Genomic DNA, 24,962 nt, shown 5'->3' on the forward strand with positions numbered 1-24,962 from the left:
TGAAGAACAGTGGCACAGCTGTCACACCCGTGTGATGTAAGCACATCCTTATTTGCTGTTGTTTTCATACCAGCTCTGATTTCTCCATGGATCCTCTCTTCCAATCTTACATTGGGTTCAAGTTTTTGGTTTGTTTGTTTGTTAATAGTTTGGTTTGGTTGGTTGGTTTTGTTTGTTTTCAAGCTGTGTTACTCTGCGTAGCTCTGGCTGTCCTGGAACTCTAGATGAGGCTGATTTCAAACTCAGAGATCCTCCTGTCTCTGCCCCCGAGTTCTGGAATTAAAAGCATGTGCCATCATCACCCAGCTAGGATTACTTTTTTATTTTTATGGATGACTATGAAGCCCCCCTCTCCCCGTTTTGGTTTTTTTCTTCCTTATGACTAAAAATCTGTTATTATTCCAAAATATGAACCCTATTTTTAGACATATAGTCTGTTAGATTAGGCTCATCAAATCATGGAGTTGAGATTTTGGGAAATAAAACTGTTCAGCACTTAAACTGCCTAGACTTTCTCCGCAGCTTCAGAGGGGATGTGCCAATGCCCTATGCAAACACTACCAGGTGCATGCTGGGTCCTGTGACTCACTAAAAGCTGGAGAACAACTGTAGGGAGTTTGCTTTTCACTGTTTTCAAACTTTTTACATCTTAATCTAATGTCCAGTTCAGTTGAAAAGCAAACGACAGCTATGTTTCTAATATTTGAATCTCTGTGGCTGTACGTTTGATCTTTCGCTTAGAGCTGGTAGCTAAATTAGACCAGATAGAATGGTCTCTACCACCTCTTGTCTTTTACGTTGTATATTTATTTGAATTGTAGTATGGCTGGTGTTTAGCAAAGTAACCCAACACAGAGAGTAGTCAGCAAATGCCCACAGGCCCAAGGCTGTAGCCACCCCAGACAATCCCAAAGCTGCCTTCTCCTCATAGATCCGTCCATGTTTGCATTTACTTAAGTAAAAACCATTTCGTTCATTTCTAGCCTTCCCTATCCAGCATCAAAAATTCTGAGCTCCTTCCGTGCTATTGGGTGTGTCAGTCAACGGTCCGCTTCTTTTCAGTGCTGAGCGTGCGCTGTCCCTCACCTGCATGGTCCATAGTTGACTTGCCCATGGCCTGCTGATGGGCAGATACGTTGTCCTGTGTCTTACAAATAAAACTGCTGTAACTTTCTTGTCCCTGAATTCATGTGAATTTTTTATTTCTTTTGAGTAAGTACTTGGGACTATAGTTTTTGAACCACATTATGGGTGTATTTAATATAAGAAACTGACAGTTTCGTGACAGAGTGCTTTGTCTAGCATGTGTGAGGCCCAAGCACCGAAAGAACAAAGTGATATTGACCCGCTGTCCTCTGATTCCCGTGTCATCTACATTTCCACCAATATATTTTGCTGTTTGTTTGTCCCTGCCCAGCACTTGTGTAGCCAATAGCTACTTGTCGGTGACTTAAGCTGGATCTCTGTGACTGAGCACTGTTTCTGACAGCCAAGTGTACTTTTCTCCATAATATATATATATATATATATATTATATATATTATATATATTATATATATATGTATATTCATTCCTTGGTAAAAAGATCTGTTAAAACCCTTTCATCCGTGTGTGCATGCACATATCCATATTTAACTGTCAGTATGGGTGTGTGAATGACACCGTGTGCATGCACCAGCCTCCAAGAGTTGCCTCTGTAGTCTGAAGGCTCAGGTGGGTGAATACTCAGATATGGGCATCTAAAGTAGATCTTCCTTCAGAGCCTAGAGCCCAAGCAGGGATCTCTGGCGTGTAGGAAGGTCCAGGGAAGGCCCAACAGGCACTCATCTCCATACTGGTGCATAGTTACCACTCAGTAAGTAGTTTCCATTCCATCCTATGTGATGGGTGGGGTGGGGGACAGGCCTAAACAGGAGGCCACAAGCCACAAAGCCCCCACTGTCACACCCCAGACACTGCTCACCTTCCTCTAGGTCAATGGTTCTCAACCTTCCTGATGCTCTGGCCTTTAACACAGTTCCTCATGGTGTGGTGACCCCAACCATAAAATTATTTTCATTGCTACTTCATAACTGTAATTTTGCTAGTGTTATAACAGTAATGTAAATATCTGTGTTTTCCAATGTTTTTGGGTGATTCTATGAAAGGATCATTGGGTCCCCAAAGGTGTCCAATCCAAAGGCTGAGAACCACTGCTCTAGGGAGAGACAGACACTAGATTAGATTCTTTCTGTTTAGAATGCCAGTACCTTCCCAGCAGGAGAAGTAATTATGGGTCTCTCACTTAAGTGTGAATTAGCTTCTTCTAGTAAGAATAAAATTTACATAAAAGCAGTCAGGATTGCAAGGTTTGTCCTTGCCTGCCTCAACAACTGCCAGAGACAGTTGTGCTGGAAGCAGAGAGATTTTAGTGAGTTACCTGGAAAACTATTGGAAGATCATTTCATGACCCAGGATCTCCTTTGCAAGCTTCTAGATGTAACGGGAAACCAACCACGAAGCTCTTAATTAATTTCAGTTAGATTCATTGATCTGCTCTGTCAGCAAAAGCCTCTTTCAAGATTGCTCTCTGACTCCATCCTGACAGGAGCAAAAAGATGTCTTTGGTCTCTTCATACCCTATCACCTGTGGTAGGTTCTTCAGGCAGCCAAAATATCTCTGGCCTTTCAGGAGAACCCATGCCTCTACAGGGACCTGAAGAGCAGGGCTCAGAAGTCGGCACCCAATACAACTGTCCCACATTACGGAAGAGACTCTGCCTTCTTACCCTGGGTCCACCAGCCTCCCAGATATGGTTGGAGACATCATGCCCAGCAAAGAGGACAGCTGGCTTTTCTCTGGCTTGTGATGGTGCATAGGGCTGTCAGCTACTCCAGAGACGCAAAACTCCAAGAACCAGCACCCCACTCTGAGATCTTGTGAGGCTTGCCAGGTCCCCTTCCTGAGTGTCACTAGCGTTTGGGTGCAATGGGCTAAGGATCACCCATCGGTATGTAATTATAGCCTCTGTCCTATGGGCTAAGCTGCAAGGGCGTTTGGGGTGGTCTCTGTAGGGCCTGTGACTCAGGAACTCATGAGAAAAGTGGTACCTAGCATAGGGGCAATTAGGGCTTGGTGTTGAAGACAAGCGATGCCTTCAGCTGGGTCATGAGTACATGCCTGTCACCTACTTTAGAAGCCACTGTTGCCCACCATACATCTGTTTCCTGCCTATTCATCATCTATGTATCTGCACATCTGGATTTTCCTTCCATCACCTCTGCTCAATCCTCTGTAGGACACAGGTCTCAGGGAGGATGTACATCTGCCCTCAGGAGCACATAGATGAGCAGACATGTCAGTGCATACATCACACATGTGCAGTGACATGTCCATACTTAGAGATAAATAATATGAACATGCAACTACAAAACAACCACTCACTGTGTGTGTGTGTGTGTGTGTGTGTGTGTGTGTGTGTGTAAGCACACAGACAAAAACCAACACATTCACCTCTCTCAAGGGATGGGCACTATTGGACCCATGGCCAGCAGAAGGGACTAGGAGCCCTGAATGATACTGCCTAACCTCTGCTGTTATTCCCAGGGGCCACCAAGGACATGGGGAAGATGCTTGGGGGTGATGAGGAGAAGGACCCTGATGCCGCCAAGAAGGAGGAGGAGCGGCAGGAGGCACTGCGGCAGGCAGAGGAAGAGCGTAAAGCAAAATATGCCAAGATGGAGGCAGAACGTGAGGTCATGCGGCAGGGCATACGAGACAAGGTGAGCAACTGATGGATGCAGATCAGAGAGCACAGGCAGAGCGGAGAGCGCAGGCAGCAACCCCGCCAGAGGCAGCAGCCTCCTTCCTTGGCTAACAGCTCCCCTTTTACTCCTAATTCAGGGATCAAAACCTTGGGAACTGGACTGTTGTGGGACTATCTATCGGTGTTCGAATCTGGATGGGGGTCATTCTGAGGGGTTTCTTTTCCTACTCCTCGTGTCAGGACTGGTTGTTCTTCTGGAGCGTTGGCTCCTGCCCAGAAAGAAAGCTCTAAGAGAGGAATGGGGATTGGTTGAGCTGGGAGTCTTTGTGGGTCAGGAAAACCAGGGCCAGAGGTTCCCCTTTACCTTTGATGTGTTTATTAAAAGATAAAGAGATATATGTTCTATGGGGGTGTGGTGAGGTATGGGAAAAGGGGATGTCTCAGTGGGCCTACGCCGAGGAATGGGGAGGGGAGTTAAGGGGGTAGTAGAGGCAGGGAGAGGCAGAGAGGAGGAAATCAAGAGAAGAGGGGGCAAGTAGCCCCTTTTATAGTGCGCCAGGCCTAACTGTGGGAGGAGCATATCTGGCCGTTGCCAGGTAACAGTGGGGTGGAGTTTAGACAGAATGCTAACACTTGGCTTCCTGAACTTACAGAGGGTGGAGGGGTGGCAGCCTCCCTGCTCCCAGTCACCTTTGTGATTGTCTCTGGGGGTAGCAAGGCAGTCAGAGAGCATTGTACCTATTCCTGGTGGAAAAACTGAGGACCCATGTGGAATCCTGAGGTGAGGACCATATACAGCCACCTCTTTCAGGAGGGTGGTCCCTGCTCACTCTAGAAGGGAAACTCCAGGCCATGGGAAGAAACAAGTCACTTAGCTCCTTCCAGGCCTTGTGGGGGTGGCTCAGCAGGCTTGGGTAGGTCACATAACCCTCCAGTCCTGAACGGAGATGCTAAGCTGGAGAGTAGACACCCCAGGCTCTAGGCCCCACTTCCTGCCTGCACATCCACACCAGATTCTCTGTTGATGTGTTAGTGGTTGGGGCAGATCTTTGGGACTCACGAGGAAGGAAGCTGTATCTCCTAAGGTGGATATCGGGAGATGGCCAGTAGGTAGCTGGCCACATTGGGTCCCTGATCTCACGAGGGGCCAAAATGTGTAGCTGAGCTCCCCTCTCCACCTGTACCCTCCCTTCACAGTTGGGTGTAGAGTGCTGTTTATGGGGTCTGGGCTGTACCCTTGACGTTTGCCTTGGAGCACTGTCACTGGACAGTTTCCTGGGTCTTGCAGAAGGTGCCCGCTCACTTTGCTTTGTCCTTACACAGCCAGTCAGTCACTTATCATGGTTAGCAAGATGTACTGTTGACCATGTGACTGACATGGTAGTGGACCCCAAAATTAATTGTAATGTATCAAGAGGGGTGAGGATGAACATGAGAAATAGAGAAATGGAGAGTTAGAGACAGACAAACAGCAATGCTGAGAGAGAGAGAGAGAGAGAGAGAGAGAGAGAGAGAGAGAGAGAGAGGGTTTAGAGGGAGGAATAGAAAAGCAAGAGAGAGCTGAGAGCCACAAAGGCCCTTCCCTAGGTAGAGCTAAGAGGAAGTAGCTACTTGGGGATGGAAGAACAAGGTTGGGGGAGGGTGCTATGCTAGATGCCCAGGTGTACAGTGGCTCTGGCAAATCCAGGGATGGAGCTGGTTTTGGATCCAGGGGTGTCCTGTGCCTGGCTCAGTCTCCCTCAGGAAGTTTCTGACAAATACCACCCTACCCATAAAGCTTTGACCTCTCAGTGTGTTTAAACTGAGTTGTTTGAGTCCCTGTCTTGGGACTCAAAGAAGCCATACAGGGTGCCTTCTCCACTGCTCTATTTTCACACATTTCCCTGGAAACTATGAAAAAATTTGTTCTTCAGAACAGTTTTCAACATGTGGGTCGAAACCCCTTTGGAAATCCAGTGGCCCTTTTACAGAGGTCACCATTGGAAAATACAAATATTTATATTACAATTCACAACAGTAACAAATTACAGTTATGAAGTAACAATGAAATGATTTTATGGTTGGGGGTCACCACAACATGAGGAACTGTATGAGGCCAGAGCATCAGGAAGGTTGAGAACCACTGCTTCAGAAAGTTCAACAGCCTTTGCCTGGCTGAGTAGGGAAAAGAAATGCAGAATATTCAAATGATCCCCTGAAAGAAGACCCCTCTGGTGCAGATGGAAAGGGTGAGCCCAAGAGGGGAAAGTGGTAGGGGTCAAAGCCCCAGGCATTCCCAGAGGCACTGGGCCCCACCCCACATCATCCCCGGCTGGACAGAATGTTACAGAAGCTGTCATGTCTCCTGACATCCACTGCTTGCATCCCAGAAGCTTGCAGTCCTGACTCCTGGGCCTTTGCTGCTGCTGATCCATCTCCCCAGCTCCCCATAGGTATAAATTCTGCCGCAGATCTGCTGTGACTTTCAACCCTCACTGGGCAGTCCATACTACTCACTAGAACTGGATCCCTGGCCTCCCCTGGGTTATGTGTACCCCTAGTGTCTTGAGCCCTGGTCAGAGAGTAAAAGGCTGAGTGGTGTTCCAAGGCTTCTCAGTGATAAGAGGAGGGGAGGAGACTAAGAATGGGGCCAGTTTTTATATCCACATGGTGCAAGGCTCCAGATAACCTATCTAAAGAACTGGGCATGGCCATTCAGGATTGTCTCAGGGAAAGGCAGTTCCTGGAGAAGTATCCATATCCATTAGGAAGCCATCTGAGCAAGTACTTGAACTTGAAACCTACCATCCAGTGTATATTTCTACCGCCTGTTTGTGTACACAGCCAGGTTTTCACACACACACACCTCCAGGTTGGCATATGTACTACATGATTTGTGCATGCTTCCAGATGCCCACAGTGAACTGTTTGTTGAGCCAAAACTTTCCTTCTGGTAAGGAGATACGGCCCAGGTGTAGAGCTGGCATGTTTCACTGCCCACAGTTCTGTACTCACCTCTGTATGATGATGAGAGCCGTGCAGGTGGAGACCAGCCAGAGCTGTTGGCTCTTGGCACTCACAGCCTTTTCTTAGCAGTGTTCTTCTGTCTCCTGTTGTCTCCTATACATGAGACTCCCCCTTAACCCAGCCCTCCCCCATCTTCACCTGGCTCTGGATACTGTGCCTTCTAGCACACCTGACTGATACCTCCTGTGGTCCTGTGCTTGGGCTGATGCTTCTGGACACCTGACATAATGGATACCTGGCCTGGGTTAGGCTGGCATTTATTCCTGGAGTCCAGAAGATCAGCACAGGCCACAGTCTGGCTCTGGGGTGTAGCCTAGGTAACATCCTCTGGCAGAATAACCATGACTTTCCCTAAGAGAGCTCAGTGTAGCTGCAGCCTCAGAGTGACCTTGATCCTCAGTGGACAGACTAGCCTTCAGGAAAGTAACCCTGGCAGTAGCTACAGCCTCTCTGACTTCCCACAGACCTCATCTGGCCTACTCCTGCTGCTCTTCCCCTGGCTGGAAGGAAACTTGCTCTGGTCTGACCTAGTTTCTGGAGACATCTCTTCTGGCCCACGCACTACCCCACAGGACACTGAAGCACATGTTTTCTTTCCCTCTGCAGCACAGGGGTTCTGCCTGTGTGGGTGAGGTTTTTCCAGTAGCTCACCTGCAGTGGGACCAGTGCTAGGTTGCAGCTGTGGGGAGGGCCTATGCTGTATGCCTTTCATGCCAGCTGACCCATCACTTCTCTGCCTGGTACTAGCAGGTCCTGGGGAAACGGCTGTCCCCTGCCATGCTTCACCCCCTGGTCATCAAGGGGGTTCTCAGATCTGTGAAGGGGGTAGGGATGTTACGTTTTATAAAAAGATAGGAAGAAGCCAGGCAGTGGTGGTGCACACCTTTAATCCCAGCACTTGGGAGGCAGAGGCAGGCGGATTTCTGAGTTCGAGGCCAGCCTGGTCTACAGAGTGAGTTCCAGGACAGCCAGGGCTACACAGAGAAACCCTGTCTCGAAAAACAAAACAAAACAAAACAAAAGATAGGAAGAAGGAATATGTGTGGTAGAAGTATGGTAGGTATGGGGGGAGGGGATGTCTCTGCGGGCCCATGCTGAGGTATCTCTTCCCTCTGAGGGACCAGCCACTCGAAGTTGGTATAGTATAGAATAGAGTTTATTCAGAGGATAGGGAGGGGGAGTTGAGAGAAAGGCAAGGAGAGAGGAGCCGGGGGGGGGGGGGGGGGGGGGGGAGGAGTCGAGAGGCTGGCCATGAGCATGTGGAGAGAGAAAGGGAAGGGAATGGGAAAAGAGAGGGAGCAGGAGCAAGAGGAGAGAGAAAGAGGGCAAGAGAGAGTGGAGGGGGCAAGTGGCCCCTTTTAGAGTGAGTCAGGCATACCTGGCTGTTGCCAGGTAACTGTGGGGTGGAGCCTAGACTAAATGCCAACAAGGGATAGTTGGTGTCTTCTGGTCTTGATTGAATTTGGCTGCTGTGTCCTCTACACTAGAATCCACCAGGAGAAAGGCACCTTTGGTAGAGGACAAGCACCCAGGCAGACCCCCTTCTGGAATTAGAGTATGCCATTTCTTTGTGTGAGTCGGGGCCAGCTGGTGGAAAAGCAGATGTCAGGAGCCTCTGTGTTCACTCTTAATTGTGTGTGTGTGGGGGGGGGGGGCGGGGGGGTAAGCAGTGAGTTTATTGGGTTTACATGCCCTCAGGCTTCCAGGAGGGGTGGTCTGCAGTTAGAGAGCCAGGATTACTGAGTGATGTGTGTGTGAGGTGGGTGTCCCAGGACAGTCTCCACCAAGAAATCCTAGGGAGCAGCCTCTTCTTACCTCTATGGTCTCATGCACCTCTTCATATATATAGTTTTTACAGCACCGTGTGCGCTAGACGCCATCACTGACAGTGTTTTGTGTTTACAGCACCATGTGCGTTAGACGCCATCACTGACAGTGTTTTGTGTTTACAGCACCGTGTGTGTTAGATGCCATCACTGACAGTGTTTTGTGATTCTCCCCACCCTCCTGCTGCTCTGTTCCTCCCTTGTAGCATCCCCCAAATTTATTTTTTAATATTTATTTTTATCATTTTTAATTACATGTAGGGCATATATTTACAGTGTAGGTATGTGCACATCAGTACAGGTGCCTGAAGTGGTCAGAGGCTTTGAATTTCTTAGAGCTGGAGTTACAGACATAAACTGCCTGACCCTGGTACTGGGAATCAAACTTCAGTTACTCTGGAGGAGCAGCAAGTGCTTGTAATGGCTGAGTTTTCTCTTAAAACACCCACAGTTTTTTTTTTTTTTTCTTTTATATCCCATGTATCCTTCAGGTACCTCTTAGTTGTTCCTTTTTCTTTAAAACATGGGTGGGATCACTGCTGGAGCCCTGCTGAGCAGGATGGGCTTGGACCTAGCTGGAATCTTCCTCAGCCATAAGCACCACCTTTCAGGGTCACTGGTTGGTTTCTTCAGTGCAGGAAGGACCTGGCCTCTCTGGGCATTGCATCAGTGCCACCCAGGCTGGGGACTGGGGAGGGGAGCATGCAAGCCCCGCTTTGACTACCCTTTCCTTTGTAGTATGGCATCAAGAAGAAGGAGGAGCGTGAGGCTGAGGCTCAGGCAGCCATGGAGGCCAACTCAGAAGGCAGCCTGACTCGACCCAAGAAGGCTATCCCACCGGGCTGTGGGGATGAGCCAGAGGAGGAAGATGAGAGCATCCTGGACACTGTCATCAAGTACCTGCCTGGGCCACTGCAGGACATGTTCAAGAAATAATGATACTGGGTCAGCACCAGGAGCCCTGCCCACTGTACAGACCCCCGCGGAGTCTCCCCCCAACAATGGATGTTGGGAGCAGATGCAGCCCCACCTCACCCCCGCAAAAATAAGCCATAGTCCTAGATCTATCCTGCCCATGTCCCCCTTGCGCCTCGGGAGCCTCTGGCCACCTTTCCCCCGTACTGCCATCACTGACCCCACCAGGCAAGGGTGTGACCATCAAGCCTCTGTGCTGTGCATCCTTGCCTTTGGGTGGTTGGACCCCTCCTTACTAATCTTAAGTTCACCATTCCCACAGAGCCTGCCCAAGGTCAGGCCCCGAGGGCCAGCCCTGACCACCCCTGGATGGGTGGCCACCAGCCAGGGCCTAAACTCAGGAGCACAGCCATAGTGGGGTGGGACTTGGGGAATGAGCAATGGGTGCTTGGGGGCCCCAGCCCTTCCCTGAGTCCATTGCCCCAGTTTCTGGACTTGTTGGACCTGCTGGACCATTCGCTCTGTCTTCCTGTCTGTGAGCGACCACCCTAGTCTTCCCCAGCAACCCTCACATATTTTGTCCAGCTGTCTTTTTCTCTGTTGCTCTGCAAGGTTTGGCTTAAGAATTCCACAGGCAGAGGAAACACAGCAATAGATTTGGAATGGGTGGTCTCAGACACACTTGGAGTCCCTTGACATCGTCTGTAATGCACTTTCCAGAATCCCATCTTTCCCTGATCCCACCTCTCCCTGGTGGCCTCCTGTCCTCTTCATGGGGGCAGGTAGTCTCCTAGGGAACCCCTGGCTTTACCTCTGGACACCTACTTTCAAAATGCCCAACTTCCTAAAAGCCCTGGGTTCTGGTGATCCACGTGCAAAGCAGACAGAGGGCCACGTGATCAAGTGTCTCACCCTCTCCACTATTCCTCCTCTGAAGGGCTGACAGTGGCCGTTAAAGCAAGCTCCTGGCTTGGGCTGTGGTGTTTTGTTCTGTGTGTGTGGCCCAGGGGCAGTGTGACCCAACTACTCCCCTTTGTCCAACCAGCAGCCATTGTTCTCCATATCTGTTTAATTTACATCATAATATGTTGAATCTCAGGTAAATGAGGTCTGTATTCGGTGAGTTTTATCTTGACAGAAAGGCCAGCCTGGTCTTCCCAACCCTTCCTGTCCACATTAAAACTGAATTAAGTGTCCATGAGTTTTTGGGCCAGGTGTGTGGCTTAGCATTGACCTTCATGACCTTACATAGCTCTTTAGAGAAGCCATAACAATTAGACTGCAATACTAATCAGAATGCCCTCTGCCCAAAGAGATGAAGCATGCTCGGCCCACAGTACCTTGCTCACCCGGGCCACTCTCTGCACCTCTGGCTGGTTTTCATGAGTTGAGAAGCCAGCTCGGAGCAGATGGCCCTCTCTTGAGTCAATCCTGCATCCTGTTCCTAGCGCATGGGGCACCGGGCGCTGAGCTTAGAATAGCCCATGTGTTACTGTCTGTCTGTCCTCGTGCCTGCACCTCCTGCATGTCAGAGACCTCACATTTTCTCTCTGAGGGAATCACAGCCAATAAACAGTGATTTCACACCGTGTGGCTCTTCCTTCGAAGATTACCACTCGACCTGGGGGTGGGACTGGGTACAAACACAGGGTGTCCCTTGGTCCTAACATAGACTTGCTGTCTCAACTTACTCTCCAGAAGGCAAAGATCCCTTCAGGACCCCAGTGCCCGGGGTGAGCCTCCAGGATGTACAAACTTTCTGCCTCATAGTTCTAGGCTCTGGTGAATCCAGACTATACTACTTCCCAGGCCTGGGCCCACCAGGAATTCCACAGCCCAGTTCCCCTGCCCAGCACAAGAGGCTGTCCTGACTCCCTACACATAGACCTTTTGGGACAGCTGAATAGGGAGGAGGTGACCACAGGATTTGCCAGCTCTCTCCCCTGCCACATTTTATCAGTCCCTGCCTCAATCCCATTTTGCCCCATTTTAGGTCCAGCCCGAGGTGCTGTGGCTACATTTGTCCTAAAAGAGCCCTTGTTTGTCTCCCTTTTGGGACACCTCTCTTGTAGGAGACAGCAACGGTGGGAAGTCATATGACTAGCAGAAAGGCTACATATGTCTCACTCTTCCTGGGGATGCAGGAGTGAGTGGAGGTGAAGAGAGAAATGAGGAGATTTAGAGGGGTCATACTTTCCTCCGAGTACAGAAGTATGTCCCCTGTCCCTCTCGCTATCTTGGGGGATGCCCTTGCACCGCCTCTGTACACCAACCTTCAGGCACCACTGAATGACCCAGATACCATTTCATTTCCTGGGGTGGCAGCTACTTCTTTTTCCTGGACCCAAATGTCTGGGTCTGGCCTCTCTGGAGCTTTGCTACAGGCTGTCACCCAGACACCCCTTAGTCTACCCATCTGTCATCTCGTGTCCTACCTCACAGCCCAGTCTGCATTCCTTTTGGACTTAAACAATGGCCTGAATGTTTTAGCTGCTGGAGAACTTGCTCAGTTGGCCACCCAAGGTCAGATACTGGTGAATTATGTTATAGTGTCACATAGGGCCTGGAATAATTGAGGTCCCTTCTCTAGTAGTTGTGTGTATGTGCATGTGTATATGTGATGGGAGAGGTGTTGTCTCAGTCAGGGTTTCTATTCCTGCACAAAACATGATGACCAAGAAGCAAGTTGGGGAAGAAAGGGTTTATTCAACTTACACTTCCACAATGCTGTTCATCACCAAAGGAAGTTAGGACAGGAACTCACACAAGGTAGGAACCTAGAGGCAGGAGCTGATGCAGAGGCCATGGAGGGGTGCTGCTTACTGGCTTGCTTCCCCTACCTTGCTCAACCTGCTTTCTTATAGAGCCCAGAACTCTATAAGAGCCCTTCCTGTTTGATCACTAATTGAGAAAATGCCTTACAGCTGGATCTCATGGAGGCATTTCGTCAACAGAGGCTTCTTTCTCTGTGATAACTCCAGCTTGTGTCAAGTTGGCATACAAAACCAGCCAATACAGGTGTTAAATACTTACTGTAACTGGTGACTTCTGTTTGAAGGAAAATGGGTACTGAGCAGTGGGATCAGGAACTGATATTCATAAGTGGTATGGAGTGACACATAAACCAAGGAGATAGAAAGCAGAAGCCGTGTGGGCATATTCTCTCCCTCTTTCCTGCCACCCCCCTCTGTGCATGTGTGTGTGTGTGTGTGTGTGTGTGTGTGTGTGTGTGTGTGTAGGGGGTGGGTTTCTAAGCTGAGGGACAGGTACCCAGGCCAGAGAAAAGCTACCCTGAAGCTGCAGGGCACAGTGTTCCTGCAAAGCCCCGAGTGGCCAGCTTAGCCCCAAACACTGGTGGTCTCTCAACCTTTTGGATGTTGGCATATCCTGAACACGTTGGCAGCGTTCCAGTCTCTATCTACAGCTTCTCCTTGGTGTCTGCAGGCGGCCAGCCCCAGTAGTCAGGCTCTGATCTGTGCTCCACTCGCTGAGACCTGCACTGAGAAGCAGAGCTGTTTTCAATCACAAGCCACCTAACCATCAAAGCATTTCCGAAAAACTAAAAGGACCAGCAATTAAGGACCATTTTGTCTATCCCTGCTAATCCGCAGCTAGACAAATTCTGCTGTCCACAACATACCCAGCAGGGCCAAGGACCCCTGGGTCTGGGCCACCTGTCCACACATTTTGAACAGTGGCTGCTCTCAGGTCTTCAGTCGACTTCAGATCTGTTTTGAAAGGGGGCTGGGGCAGAGGGGTGGCGGGAGGGACATGGCAGGAATCCTTCCAGTGTGGAGGAGGGGTACCTGTGACCATCCCAGTTCAAACCTGCCACCGGTGAAAGGGTACAAGGGGCAAGATGTGGACTCAGAATACTGTGTGGGAATAGCAGAAAAGGTTTGAGCCAATCACCTTGCGCCACCGCCCCCTCGCCACGATTGCTTCCAAGATGATCTTGCCCAATCAGGGCTAGAAAGATGCAATTGTCTAAAACGAACCTTGCCTGACCTCCTCAACTTTCTCCCAGGGAGAGGCCCCTGTTCTTCCCAGTCTCACCTCCTGGCCACATATTCCCGCCCCAAACCGACATGCTCTCCCCACCCTCCACCCATACCCTGCCCCCATGGCCTGCATCCTCCCCTTATCCCTTCTCTAACCTCACCTCTCCTTCAGTAGGTGTTCCTATCCCCACCTTCCCCATCAGTATGGGCTAAGTGGTCACTAGCTTCCCTAGAGGCCATGAACAGAGCTTTCCCTCTGTTCTAAACCAAATTAAATTGTGTCTCAGTCTGACCCTTTACAAGTGTGAGGTAGGTCTTGTCCTTTAGCAGTTATAACTGAGATGCCAACCAACCTGTCCTAGTCTTCCCTCCTCATAAACAGGAGCAGTGCTGGAGGCAGAAAAGCCAGTGGAGATGTTCAGTGAACAGGGTCCTGTACCAATGTTGCTTTCTCTAGGGTTCCTACTATACTCGTTACAAACTAAGGCTCTCTGCTGACAGGAACCGTTCGCTTCTTTTTTCCCCATGGTGACTTTGAACAAAGATCAGGTAAAATGAGGTGTGACAGAACTGACGGGAGCAGCAAATAATGCTGAATATTTCAGAAGACCAGAAATAGTTGTGAAAATGAAGGTCCTCTGGACCCCAGGAACTCATCTTTCAACCCTCAGGTGAACTCTCAGCTGGCCTGTTGCTTTTGGCCTCACCTGATGTGACCTGAGTCAGGTCCGGCTGAAGATAAGGCAGGAGCGGACTACCTGTGTCAGCTTTTAGTTGGTTGGTATGGTAGGTATGACCATGTGCTCTCTGGGTGGCTGCTATACTCTCTATGAAGGTGTGAGCCCAAGATTCTGGAGCACAGAACAGGGGAGGGGCCTAGCACTGCACAGATCCTTAAAGCACCCTAATATCTGAGAAGGGTGTGGTGAAGATGGATCTGAGATGGATGGAGGCTGTTTGGCTGTGCTTCAATCTTAGGTCATCAGTTGGGTGCTGAAACTCAGTGAAGGCCCACGGCCAGCAGGTTGACCCAGACCTCTATTTTACTTGTCCTTCATCGGGGTCCATGCATGATCCTTACCCTCCCACAGAAGGCCTGTGCCCTGGCCTTCTGTGACTCAATATCTAACATTGACAATTGAGGCAACTCTTCTTCCTGAATATCTCTCTTTCCAGAAGGACAGGTGGATATGGTTGGGAGACAGGTTGGTGTTTTTGTTTTGAGAAGAACTGAAACAGTACAAGCAGTAACTTCATGCCGAATGAAGCAAAATGAAAAAACTGAACGAGGCAGAGAAACAAGCAAGCAAGTAGCTGTCAAGTGTAGGCACGGAGAAAAGTGGTTGGAGAAACAGAGCAAAAACATTAATACAGTAAAATTCAAAGTTCTAGTTACCATGGTGACTACTCTGGGCCTCTGCTGAGAGGTTGTGACACACTGTAGTCCCTTTCAGTGGGTTCTCCACCCACTGGATTCCAACCCAGGCTTTGTGCTGTAAGATCACTAATTGCAACTAGGGTCTGAGTAACTGGAGACGCAGGTAGTGGAGAAGTGCAGACTTTTTTGCAGACCTCAAGAAAAGCAGGTCTTGTGTCCCTTAAACGTCCTACCATGGTATTAAAAGCAATCTTACTCCAGGACCCATTGTTGGAGGGCGTAGGGGAAGTATTTAGGTCCCTACAATAGAGGCCTCTTCCCTAGTGATGTATTTAGATGTTCATTTAGGATTTGACACCCTGCCCCATGCAGCTGTTGTTGTAGGTGTTAATCCACAGAATGGTGTACACACACACACACACACACACACACACACACACACAGAGAGAGAGAGAGAGAGAGAGAGAGAGAGAGAGAGAGAGAGAGAGCTTTAACTGGGCAGACATGACCTGACTGACTTTTCAGATCAACATAAGAGGGCTGGGTTCTTCATTAATTTGTCAAGATTCCTACAACACCCATCTTATTTTCACTACTGTTGTTGGTTCCTTTCCCCAGCACCTTGAAATTACAGAAAAAAAGAAATCTAATTATAGAAAACAACTCAAAGGTAAACAGAAGTGTCAGATCCTGGTGTGGAAAATCCATGGTTCAGCATTCTGGTCAGTTCCTAGGCTGGCAGAAGGCTTTGATGTCAGAATAAATGTTATCCAAGGGCTTTAAAAAGTAAATGTATGTGTCTGGCTGGAGAGATGGCTTAGTGGTTAGGCACACTTGTTGCTCTTGCACAGGACCCGAGTTCGGTTCCCAGCACCCAAGGGGACTCACAACCATCTGATGACTCCAATTTCAGGGAATCTGATAGCTTTTCTGACTGCTATGGGCACCAGGTACACATGTGGCACACATACATATATGTAGACAAACACTCATATACATAAAAAAATTAAAAATAAAAAGCAAAATTTTGCCGGGCGGTGGTGGCGCACGCCTTTAATCCCAGCATTTGGGAGGCAGAGGAAGATGGATTTCTGAGTTCGAGGCCAGCCTGGTCTACAGAGTGAGTTCCAGGACAGCCAGGGCTACACAGAGAAACCCTGTCTCGAAAAAAACAAACAAACAAAAAGCAAAATTTTACCCACTTTGGGACGAGGGGTTAGCTAATCTTGCTAGGATTCTCGGTAGACAAGCAATCCCAGGCTGCTAACATCTAGGAAGAGGATGCTGAAGGTGCTAGTGATCAATAATTGGTAAATACTTTGTACTTAGACCAGAGAAAGAAGGCTTTGCCAATTTTGAGCCCAACCAAATATGGGGAAGAGCTTTGCCAATTTCTCATGGGTCCAAGGCTTTGGTCCTTGTCATGGCTGCTGCCCATGCCAACAATACACTCATGGCTTCCTCCACTACTGTCAATGAGCCAGTTGGGTGACTGACTAAGGGAAGTCCTTAATTTACACAGGATTTACTTTTGTGTTAGTCTGTGCATTCAGAGAGATATGGTATGCACACACCAGTAGAGTAACAGAGTAGTTCACTGCCCCAAAGCCTGTGCATGTGCTTTCCTGTTTATCCCTCACTTCTCAAGGCCCTGGCAACCATCTATGTACCCCCATTTTTTTTATGCCATCAACATATTTGGAATCATCATCATCATCCATCAAAAAGTTGGAATCATGTATATAGCCATTCAGATTGGCTTCTTTCAGCTAGTAATATGCATTCAGGTGCTCTCTCTCTCTCTCTCTCTCTCTCTCTCTCTCTCTCTCTCTCTCTCTCTCTCGTGTGTGTGTGTGTGTGTGTAACTGAACTTGGTTCCTCTGAAAGAACAGGGTGTGTTCTTGAGCATAAGCCATGACTCCAGCACTGCCTCACTTCTTTTTATTGCTGAATAATATCCTACTATCTGATGGACAGCAGTGTTCTAAGCCATTCACTCTTTATGAATGTCTTGGCTGTTTACAAGTTACTGTAACTATGAACATCCTATAAAGCTTATTCAGAGTCCCACATACATACAAGTTTTCAACAATTTTAAAAGTTTCAAATAAATTTGGTCTTAGTTGAGACCTTCATTGATGTGAAAAATATCTGAGAGAAATAGATTAAAGATAGGCATTTGATGTGGCTCACGGTTTCAGAGATTTCAGCCAATGGGTGCTGCCTGGATCCATTACTCTTGGCTTGAGATGAGATTGAACACCATGGAGGCAAAAGCACAAGGCAGAAGCTGCTTCTCACGTGGTTGCCAGGAAGCAACCCAAGGACACCTAGATTGTTTTTATCTTTTATGCTATCTTCCAAAGGTTATATCGTTTCATGTTTCCCATTAGAGAAAATGTTCTATTTTGATCTAACTGTAGAGACGGGAGGATTGTTTTACTTTTTTTTTTTTTTTTTTTTTTTTAATAAAAAGTGGTCATCTTGTTTTTTAAAATCTACGTTCTGACCTGCTTACCACTATGTGGCACAGGTCGCTGGAAGACACCCAGAGGCCTGACTGCTGCTGCTGCCACATTGCCCTCCAGCAGCGGGAGCCACTATGATACACAAGTACGTGGTGGAGACATGGGGGAGAAAGAGAAGTGGAATGATTTAAACTCTATGAAGAGAGGCGGAACTGGAGGCACAAAAGCAGAGAGGAATAGCCTGCCATTTGAGGCCATGGTGAAATCCAGGCCCATGGTGCTGCTAAGGCCATGAGGATGTCCCTAGTCAGGCTGCTGCCTGGGACCAGGTTGGTGTCCAAGGGCTCTGCACAGCTGGCCCCACCCCTCACCAGGTGCAGCACCTGGGAGAGTGGGCCCAGCACCATGCCTGGGCAACAGTAGAGCTGGCCGGATGGTGAAGGCTTCTATGAGCCAGCACTGAGGGCATGAGAGAGGGACATCTGGCCCTGCTGTGGCATTGGGTGAGCTAGCTGGGGTGTGCTGACGAGCTGGCTCTGGAGGTGTAGGTGCAGGAGAGCTGGCAGGCTGACCAACTCAGCTACCACCCAGACCCAGGTACCAGGCTTTTGAGTTGGCCCACCCCAATATCTTTCCCATCTAGGAACTATTGGAGGGCACCAAGAGCCCAGTCCTGTAGATCCAAAGCTGCAGGATCTCCATGACACAGGGCAACAACAGAGCGTCCAGGAGGAGTCCCGGTGAGGATCCAGTGTTGGATAGATAGTGTAGCAGAAGCCAGAGGCCTCAGTCGTATCAGTGACTCATTGCAAGTAAAGGTGTGTGGATGAAGGGTGTGCTGTGAACACGCTGGCACATTACAGTTTCCACGAAGAGATTTTGTTCTTCTTTTGGGGGAGGCTGCAAGGGTGGATGCAAAGAGATGGGGAGATGAGTGGGATTGGGGTATACAATGTGAAATTCACAAAGAATCAACAAAGGGAGAAAAAAAGTCTACATCCCAAACCAAATTGCCATTGCACTTTTCTGGGTTTGTACGGAGAACACGGGCCTATGGACTGGCTCTAAGGTGCTTGGTAATTAGTATGTTCACGTAAGATTTGTCTTTTGTATGTGCTTTGCTTATTCACACAGACATTCCTTATAATATTACACTAATATAAAATTTAAACAGACATATTACTAAGCGGGGAACAGTTGTTTGGGCAGAAAGGATTCCACCAGGAAATCTCTAGTGAGGACAGTTTGGTTTTGGAGCCAGGGACAAGGGACTGAGGTGGATATTTTTCCTATCAAAGCAGACCTGGCCTCCAGGTTCTCCCAGCATCCCTCAGTCCCTAACCAGCATACCCCGCTCCCAACCTTGAACTGTCCAGCCAAGGGACGAGGCTGCCTTTCCCCCAGACGTCGTCATTGTTTCTCATTTCTTTTCTTCTTCCTTTTTTCTTTCTCCCTTCATTCTCTTCTTCCCTCCTTCTTTCTCCTCTTCTTTCTCTGCACTTGAGCCCTTCCTTTCTCTCTTCCCCTTCCCTGCCATGTCAACTTCTCTAGCCTCCGTCCTTGGGGCCAGTGAACTTGTCCACCAGAGCACAGCTTCCCCATAAACCTACCTTTAATATATTCTAACCTGGCTTGAATTGGCTCATTTACCAGTGGAGAAATAACCTATCAAAAAGACTGAAGGCTTGGCCCATGTCCTCTATGAAGTCCTTCAGCTGTGACAGATGGAGATAGCAAGTCCTTGAGTGCATAGGCTCAGGGACAGTGCTGAAGCCATCCATGGTCCTGAGGCCAGGGCCACACAGTCTCAAGTCCTCTTGCTAACAGATATCAGCAATAAAGCCAGAGAAGCCATGTCACAGGAGCACAGCAGCAGGGTCCTAGAGTCCATTCCCATATTCCAATGTCTCTAGTATTTTAGTGGGCAGTAGCTCACAGCTTGGGGATGGCTCATATCATGTCGACACCAACTTGGGCTTACTTCATTAGCATATCAAGGCCTGTCCTAGGCTAGACTCCTGATATTCTGAACAGCCTGCCTGCAGCTTGTTTTTTTGACTCAGCTCTTATTAGCTGTCTGGGGGCAAGCTAAGGCATATTATTCCAAGTCACACAGAATGGCTCTTGGGTTACACAAGTGGTTGGGGTAGAGAGTGGGGTATGGCAGCCGTTCTCTGTAAGAGACAGGGATTGAGGAGCGCTGGGAGCAGGTCTAATTTGGTATATAAAATATGCACCTTAGCCGTTTGTCCCAGGTCTGAATCCCAACACTATCCTGGAGTCAAGATTCTTCTTCCTTTAGTTTTGTGTATTTTATTCTATATTTTTTGGCTTTGCCTATAAATCCCAGACAGTTTGGTATGACTTAGTTTCTCGTTAGTGTGAAAAAATATCCTGACAAAAGTAACTTATGGGAGAATGGGTTTATTCTGGCTCACAGTTCACAGGCTCAGGCTACCATGACGGGGAAGTCAGTGTGTCCGCAGCCTGAAGCAGCTGGTCATGGCACATACCAACACCAGGAAGCAGAGAGTGATGACAATTTGTACTCTGCTGGTTTTCCTTTTTACTCACTCCAGGACCCCTACCTCGTCTGTGGTGCTGCCCACTTTTAAAGATGAGCCTTCCCACTTCAGTTAACCTAACCAGAGGCTCACTGAATGCTCCCAGGTGTGCCTAAGACTTGTCTCCTAGATGATTCTGTCTGTGAGGGGCACACTGAAGAAATAGCTGCCATGGTGGCTCCATTAGGGGACGGAGAGAGAAAATATCCAGAGGGAGAGTCCAAAGCAGAGAAAAAAAAAGCAGACTGGACACGGCCAGATACAGGAAATAGGAGGGCAGAGGACAACAGTGGAGACAAAGAAGTAGAGAGAAAGCATAGTGAGAGCACTGGAGAGCAGGAGGACACTGGGACTCACAGGGAGAGCAAGTAGCTGGTGGGGATTCCTGGGGGAATGCTGGTTTTTACCTAATCACTAGAAATAACTGATATCCCGGCTTAAGCTCATTTTTGGATATATGAACCTGCTGGGACGTAACAGACGTCAGATCCCATGGAGCTGGAATTAGCGTGATCACAGTATCTATTATCAAACTTGCTGGGATTCTGTTTGGGATTTGCTGACTTTGTAAAACACATTGGAAAGAACAGTCTAACAATATTGAGTCTTCCTAACCATCAGCATAGAGCAGCTGTACAATCACTTAGCGCCTTTACTCCTTTCATTGAGGTTTTATACTTTTCCTTGTGCAAATCTTGTTAATATTTTGCAAGCTACATCTATGAATCCTTTTACTGCTAATATAAATGATACTCTGGGCTTTAAAAACATTTTATTTACTGTGTGATATATGTATGCACGCTGGGATGCCACGGACTACACTGTGCATATGGAGGCCGGAGGGTGGCATGTGGAAGTCATTGAAGCTGAGCCAGCTCACCTGCCTTGATGTTGTATTTGTAAGTTTAAATTATTTCCAATTGTTCACTTCTTGTGGATGTTATATTTTAAATTAAAAAACTATCATATAGTAAAACTGACTTTTAAAAAGTTATTTTATATACATATTTGTGTGTGTGTGTGTATATGTGCATACTCACAGGGAGAACATCCGATGCCAGGAGCCAGTTACAGGCAGCTGTGAGTCATCAATGTGAGTGTTAGGAATTGAACTGCGATACCCTGCAAGAGCAGGAGTGATCTCAGACACTGAGCATCCGTCCAGCTCTAGCTGATTTACAGTGTGCAGTTGTATGAACTACGACTATGCAATATTTAAGGAAAATGTTTTCCTCCTAATTTTAGAACAAAGCAAGAACATTCTGGCAAGATAGCTCCGTGGTTAAAGGCGCTTGCCATCAACCCCAATGACTGGAATTTGATCCCCTGAACCTACATGACAGAGAACTGACTCCTGCAAGTAGCTTTCTGATTAATATACACTGTGCTCTCTCACACACAATAGCTGATGATGGTGGTGGTGATGATGCTTGCTGATTAAAAGAACAGACTGAGGCTGCAGCTTTTTTTGTTTTTTGTTTTGTTTTTTCGAGACAGGGTTTCCCTGTGTAGCCCTGGCTGTCCTGGAACTCACTCTGTAGACCAGGCTGGCCTCGAACTCAGAAATCCACCTGCCTCTGCCTCCCAAGTGCTGGGATTAAAGGTGTGCACCACCAACGCCAGGCCCTGAGGCTGCAGCTTAATGGTGCTGGAAGAATCACACGTTTCATCGTAACACTTCTAGAGCAACAACTGCTGAGGCAGTGAGGCAGTAAGCAAGGGACAGGCAGGTCAGTCCAGAAACAGACCTGTACACACATACACAACAATACAGAGAAACAAGCGAGGAAGGACAGTCTTCTCAACAACTGGTATCCAGATACCAGTGAAAATGTAATAGCAAGTATAAAGCTATGAGATATTTGGAATAAAACAGATAAATACTTTTGTGACTTGGCATTTAATAGAGATCTCAGACATGACATAAAAAAATACACAGAGAAATCCAAGAAATACATTCTTATAAATGTGACTTTATTAGAAAAAGGTCTATTAGAAAAGTCAAGGGGGACAAAAAAGACAAGTAGAGTGAGGAGAAAGTAATATTAGCAAACCACTTACCCAACGGCTTCAGAAAATGCAAAGATTTCTTAAAACTCAGTAGTTAAGAAAACAAGTAACTCACTGGGTAGTCATGGCACAGGACTTCAATCCCAGGACTTGGAAGGCAGAGGCAGGCAGATCTCTGAGTTCAGGGCCAACCTGGTCTATAAAGTGAGTTCTAGGACAGTCAGGACTCTTAACTCTAACCCTAGTGAAACCCAGTCTCAACTCCTTCCTACCCCCCAAATAACTCAAAGGTGGGAGGGATATGACAGACGTTGAACATAAGATGTAGACATATGATAAATGGGTGAAAATGAAGCTCTGAAGGCTGGAGAGATGGCTTAGTGGTTAAGAATACTGGATGCTCTTTCAGAGGACCCAGGCTCAGATCTCAGCCACCATATGGTGGCTCACAGTAGTCTGTAACTCCACTTGTAGGGGCAACCAGTGCCGCCTTCTGGCCTCCATGGGCACCCACATGCAAATAAAATACTCATACACATAAAATAAACCTAAAAAATTTAAAACAACTGAAATAAAATGCATCATCAGGTTACAAGTATAACTGTTGTGCTCATACAGGAAAATAATATTCAGTATTTAAACAAGGGGTGTTGATGCAATCAACAAGATGAACCTCAAAGACACTCAGTAGAGTGAAGGAATACGATTGTGAAGGTTATATATGGACAATGACATTCTCAACAATGTAACCTAGGATGTGACAATAGAGTGCAGTAACTCTGGTTTCTTTAGAAACACAGAACTATTATAAGAATGTGTTTTGTTTTAATATCAGGTGTGGGATATGGGGTTGCTTCAGACTGTCCACAGCTGCTGACTATATTTTTGCCTTGTGCTTTTAGCAGGGGCATGATTTTGCCAGCTACAGATAGTTTCTCCCAGTATGTGATGAATGGATTTCTGGAGAATTTTCAGAGGATTGATAAATGCTAGGAGCTGCTGGATGGTTGGCCAGTTGGTGGTTAGATGCTGTTGAATGCAGCTTGTCAAGTAGTCATGTGTGACGAGAGAAAAAGAAGAAATTAGATGCCCTGAGCAGACCTTCGGCACTGGTTCTGCACCCAGTCCCACAACACCCAGAGGAAGCTCAACTCCCAGGTGCTCTAACACACCCAGGATCACGGGATCTCAGGAGCTTGGTCACACCAGGATTTCAGGATCACAGGATTCCAGAATCACAGGATCACAGAGACAGCTTGACTCTGAGGAGTTCTGACACAACCAAGATTGTGAGGAGCCGCCCTCACATTCGCCATTACAAGATGGTGCTGACATCCGTTGTTCCAACTGGCAAACAAGTGGTTTGCACATGTGCTGGGGTGTCTTTCCATTCCTTGTGCTCTGCCTCACCCATGACGCAGGATCGGCCGACGGGCTGCAGCCAACCATTGGGTGCCACGTCCTAGGCGGGGAGCAGTTTCCTATATAAGGGCTGGGATTTCGCCCCTGGGGTCCTCTTCACTTGTAAGCTTATGCTCTCCCTCTCAAGACGCAGTAAAGCTTTACTGCAGAAGGATCCTGCGTGTACCGCGTCTTTCCTGCTGGCGGGAGGTAGCGCGGGACATCTGGTGCCGAAACCCGGGACCTCGACCTCATCATCATCTCATCATCGTCAGCACCTCAGAGGACCCATCGATTCAGAGGAGGATTCAGAACTGCAGGGAGGTACGTTCGGAGAGGTATGTCTGCCCCTGACATTTTTGGCCTGATCTTCATTGTGATTTTCATGGTCCTTGTCCTAGTTCTCTTGATCGCTTGTTTCTGCAGTGGCGTTTGTTAATTAGGTTGGTGTTTGTCAGTCCGAGGTACATGAGCAGCGACACCTCTGAGATCTCACCGTGAATCTCTTGTAGATAAAAGAGTGGCGTGTAGAGTCCTCATCTTCGCTGCCAGTAAGACGGACGTAAATAAGCTGCCGGCGCGGAACATCTTACTTTCGTTTTCTTGGCGGCGGTAAGCCAGACGTAGATAAGCTGTGCCCGCCATGGGTTCCTCATAGTCAGTAATCGCCACACTGGAGGCCGTTCTAAAACAACATGACATTAAAATTGGACAGAAAACGTTGAGGAGTTTCGTGAAAGAAATGGACCAGGTCGCTCCCTGGTACGCTTGCTCGGGTTCCCTGACTCTCGCTTCTTGGAATAAATTGGGAAAAGATCTTGATCGCCATCACGCAGACAAGGACTTGAAACTGGGTACTAAGGCCATATGGAAGCTTATTAAAAACTGTTTAGAAGATGAAAACTGTAAGGAAGCAGTAAGTGAAGGGCAGGTTACTCTCGAGGGAGTTCAGGACAGCATGTCAGAAACCGAACGGAGTGAGAGGTTGGGCGCACGCAAGAAAAAGAACGTCCCAAAAAAGAAGGATAGGCACCCTCCTAAGACAGGAGAGAAACCCCCGATGGAGTCCAGTATCCCTCCTAAGGAGAGAAAGGGTGGGCTCTACCCCTCTTTGGAGCTGGAGGCACTGACCCTCGACAGTTCGGAAAGCTCCGGTGATGATGACACCTCTGATAAGGATACTCTTAACTCGGAGGAGGAGGCTGAGTTAGATGAAGAAGCAGCTAGATATGAGGCAGAGAGATATCACCCAGATGATAACAAAAAATATAAAAAATTACCTAGAATTCCTCCTCAAAAGACGGTGCCCTCTGCACCTCCACCTTATGAGGCGCATCCTCCATCAGGTTACTCGCTTGTACCAGAAAAGGTGAGGAGAAAGATCAGGACTATATTCCCTGTTTTTGAAACAGAAAATGGAGGGCGAATTCATGTGCCAGTAGATTTCAACCAGCTTAAGGAACTGGACGAATCTGTTCGCAAGTATGGGACCAATGCTAATTTTACCCTGGTACAGCTTGATAGACTCGCCAATTCAGCATTAACACCAGCCGATTGGCAAATGATTGCAAAAGCCGCCCTCCCTAATATGGGCCAATATATGAAATGGAAAGCACTGTGGTATGAGGCCGCACCAGCGCAAGCCCG

General features: G+C 47.9%; 1 protein-coding gene across 1 annotated transcript in view; it reads left to right on the plus strand.

The window, feature by feature from the left end:
• The window catches only part of Cplx1 (complexin 1), a 32,174-nt gene extending 21,095 nt beyond the window's left edge, over nt 1-11,079 (plus strand). The window contains exons 3-4 of the mRNA XM_034508147.2: nt 3,587-3,762; nt 9,317-11,079. Of these exons, the coding sequence (XP_034364038.1) occupies nt 3,587-3,762; nt 9,317-9,514 (374 nt within the window). The 3' untranslated portion in view covers nt 9,515-11,079. The remainder of the gene's footprint in view (nt 1-3,586; nt 3,763-9,316) is intronic.
• The last annotated feature ends 13,883 nt before the right edge of the window (nt 11,080-24,962 follow it).

The sequence above is a fragment of the Arvicanthis niloticus genome, chromosome 7, assembly GCF_011762505.2.
Source record: "Arvicanthis niloticus isolate mArvNil1 chromosome 7, mArvNil1.pat.X, whole genome shotgun sequence".
NCBI lineage: Eukaryota > Metazoa > Chordata > Mammalia > Rodentia > Muridae > Arvicanthis > Arvicanthis niloticus.